Here is a 3,222-nt window from a genome sequence, read left to right on the forward strand (position 1 = left end):
GTATTCAAATTGTAAATGTTGTGGTTTCACGCTTCAACACACCGGTGGGCTAAAGCAGTGAACTATTTGTCTTTGTCAACGTGACACTTTTTTACTGATTGGCCGTGTCGGGTGGTGGAGGGTTACGACACATTTATAAATAACGCGATCTAAACCCAAAAAGTTCATTATGAATAATATTGGTCGCGAAAGCCTACGTGTTAAACTTACATTGGGTAGCAGCGGTGAAACAGGCCACACACGGCTCCACGTTGCGTTGAGATTCGTGTTGTTAAGCGCTCCTCGGAGCTCAGCGACGCTGCAGTATGAAGCCTGCTCACGGAAATTACCTTCATTGGCCGGAGAAACGGGACGGTGATGCCACCCTTCTGCAGAAAAACAGACGATTACATTCAGCCTAATCTGCGTTCGCAGCCGGCAAACCACGTTCAGTATATCTCTCGCCATGGCTGCGGCTGTTATCATCACGTGCCACCCACTCCGGGAGCTCATTGGTCACAGGTCAACGCGATGTAACGGGCAGTGTCCACATTGTCACTCTGTCATCGATTGAAAGGGAGGATAATGGATGAGGGGGGGGGCAGGCATTTGCCCAACAGTGCGAAGTTACAGGCTGACAACAATAACAGCAACAATGAAAACAGCAATAACATCAACAATAGCAACAGCAATAACAACAGCAATAACAGCGGCATGCCATCGGTGAGCGTCAACCGCACACCGTGATGCTGCGACACCACGGGAACGTTGGTAATTCACGGTGGAATATTTTACTTTCGGGAAATAAAAAAATGGGCATTTATTGTTTGCAATTTTACATTTTCGACAAGATTCGGACCGTGTCACGTTTGAAGGATGCGTCGGTGGCAGTGGCGGCCACGGTCATCTCGGCCGAGCGTCGCCCCTCCATACGCCACGCGTCTCGAGATAGCCACGCGTCTCGAGATAGCCACACGCCACACGCCGCGCGCGTTCCACCAGAGAGGATCGACACGGCGGCGTCCGCTCCGCCGTTGCCAATTGACTGACACCGCCACTCAGTGGAGCAATGCGCGCCGCAGTCCGAGCAGCCCAGCCTGCAGGGTGTTCCTGCAGAACAGGTTGTGCCCGTGTAGCAAATGAGATGTCGCGGTGGGGGGGGGGGGGAGAGATTTTTGGGAAAGTGTTGGCCGGGCATTTTGTTTCTCAGCGTAGTGGGTCTCGCAACCGAGAGGGCGGTGGGCTCACACAGCAAGGCAGCGCGAAGATTCTGCTTCGTGGCACTCCACTGCTGGACGAAGGTCTCCCCAGACTGTAAGTGTTCACAGACACGTTACTGAACAGCCAGCGTGTGCGAGTGAAGATCAACGCGATCCGTGAAATGTCGTCTCGTGCCCCGTGTTTGTCGCGGTATTTTGTGACCCCGTGGCTCGTTGGAAACGCCGAGCGACGGGCCCGTGCCGTGAGTGGAGGCGAGGGGGAGCCTCGTGCCGTGAGTGGAGGCGAGGGGGGGCCTCGTGCCCTGCCGACAGGCTGCCTCTTCTCTCGCGGTGGCCCTGAACCCGCGACGTTGCTCTCGCATGCCCGCGTGGGTCATTGCAGGTTGAGCTTAAACTGAATTTGTTTCGCCACGTGACTGACATTGTTGACATTGTTGGAGGTGGCAAGCAAAGGCTGCTCGATGTTTGTGAGCTACGGCGAATGAACTTGAGAGGCGTTGTGGACAACCTCTTTGACCCGTGTAATGTTTAAGGTGCCCATGCTATAACTTCATTTGGAAGACTTTTACAAGCCACATTTGATCCTGTGTTTTGGTGTCATCTTCCCACGTGGCTGTACAATGATTGAATGATTCAATTTTCTCAGCGTCATGATCATCATCTTACGTCATGTTTATACGTCACCTCCTGTGTCCAGTTGATCTCGACACGAGGACATAGGGGTATTTGAGATACTAACAAGAGAATTGCTTGGTACGGTCGTGATTGCAGACTGCTCAGTCATCGTTCTCTCAACTAAACGCTTTGCGGCCAGTACGGCGCTGTGGGTTATCGCGTTATTTTTAGGACACCGCTCAATTGCATCATCAGGGACTGCGATGTGCTCAAGGCAAGGGCCTGCGCGTAACAAACTCCAATACCCATCGTTTACAGTCAACCCCTTGACTGCGCCGGAGTGAATCTCGCGTGCCCCCCCCCCCACAGAATAGATCTGCCCACACGCCCCCCCCCCCGTCCGCAGCACCTCGGACGCCCGGCAGGGTGGAGGCGGTTGCGTAACCGCGCACCGAATCGGGCCCTGCGTCGTGTTTGAGCAGCTGTGGCGAATATTTACTTGGTGGCCTCGTCCGTCTGGGTGGTGCAATACATCCATATTACGTTTTTTTGGGATTAGATCGCGTAAACATATAAATGTGTCGTTAAACCCGCCACCACCCGACACGGCCAACTAGTAAGGGTTGTCACGTAAACAGAACATGCGCAATTCGTTACGAGTACAGCACTAACCGGTGTGTTGGAGAGTAAGTCCACAACATTTTCAATTTGAGTACGAAGTTTCGCCAGTAATGACAACGAGCATCATCAGGTGAACAGCCAAATTTGTCTGCCTGGTGATGCTAGTTGTAATTACTGGTGAAACGTCGTACTCCGATTGTAAATGTTGTGGATTGGTCTCCAACACACCGGCTTGCTGTACTAGTAACACATGGGCATGTTCTGTTTAAGTGACAAACCTTACTAGTTGGCTGTCGGGTGGTGGCGGATTTAACGACACATTTATATATTTACGCGATCTAATCCCCAAAAAGCTGTGAAAGCCTACCACGTGTTTAAACTGGTGCAATACGTATCGTGCCTTGTCTGGCTCACCACCACCCTGGCCCCCAATCCTCCTCCTCCCGTCTCACCCTCCACCCTCCTGCGGGCTGGTCTGTTTGTAGTGGTGGGCAGGTGGGCACCGTGCGTCCAACGGAGTCATTCATCTCCGGGAGGTCGAGAGTCAGCGTGTGCCTGCACCTCCACACGGCCCACTTGTCAACATCATCCGCCCCCCTCCCCTGCCCCAGCACCCACCACAAATTCCGTCTTTGTCTTCCTCTTGCCTTCCTACCTTGGGGGTTTTTCCCCAATGAGGAGCCGGCGCGCCAGTGGGGGGGGGGGGGGAGCCTCCCGTGAGCCTCGCTCCGCAAGTGCGCAGTATCCCCCTCGTACCTCCGTCTGACAAAATACGAAGTCGCTCTCT

General features: G+C 53.6%; 1 protein-coding gene across 1 annotated transcript in view; it reads left to right on the forward strand.

The window, feature by feature from the left end:
* Positions 1-1,028, forward strand: part of LOC144938111 (uncharacterized) — a 19,072-nt gene extending 18,044 nt beyond the window's left edge. Inside the window, exon 11 of the mRNA XM_078865809.1 lies at positions 855-1,028. Within this exon, the coding sequence (XP_078721935.1) occupies positions 855-1,028 (174 nt within the window). The remainder of the gene's footprint in view (positions 1-854) is intronic.
* Positions 1,029-3,222: the final 2,194 nt, after the last annotated feature.

Source organism: Lampetra fluviatilis, chromosome 21, assembly GCF_964198595.1.
Source record: "Lampetra fluviatilis chromosome 21, kcLamFluv1.1, whole genome shotgun sequence".
Classification (NCBI taxonomy): Eukaryota; Metazoa; Chordata; class Hyperoartia; order Petromyzontiformes; family Petromyzontidae; genus Lampetra; species Lampetra fluviatilis.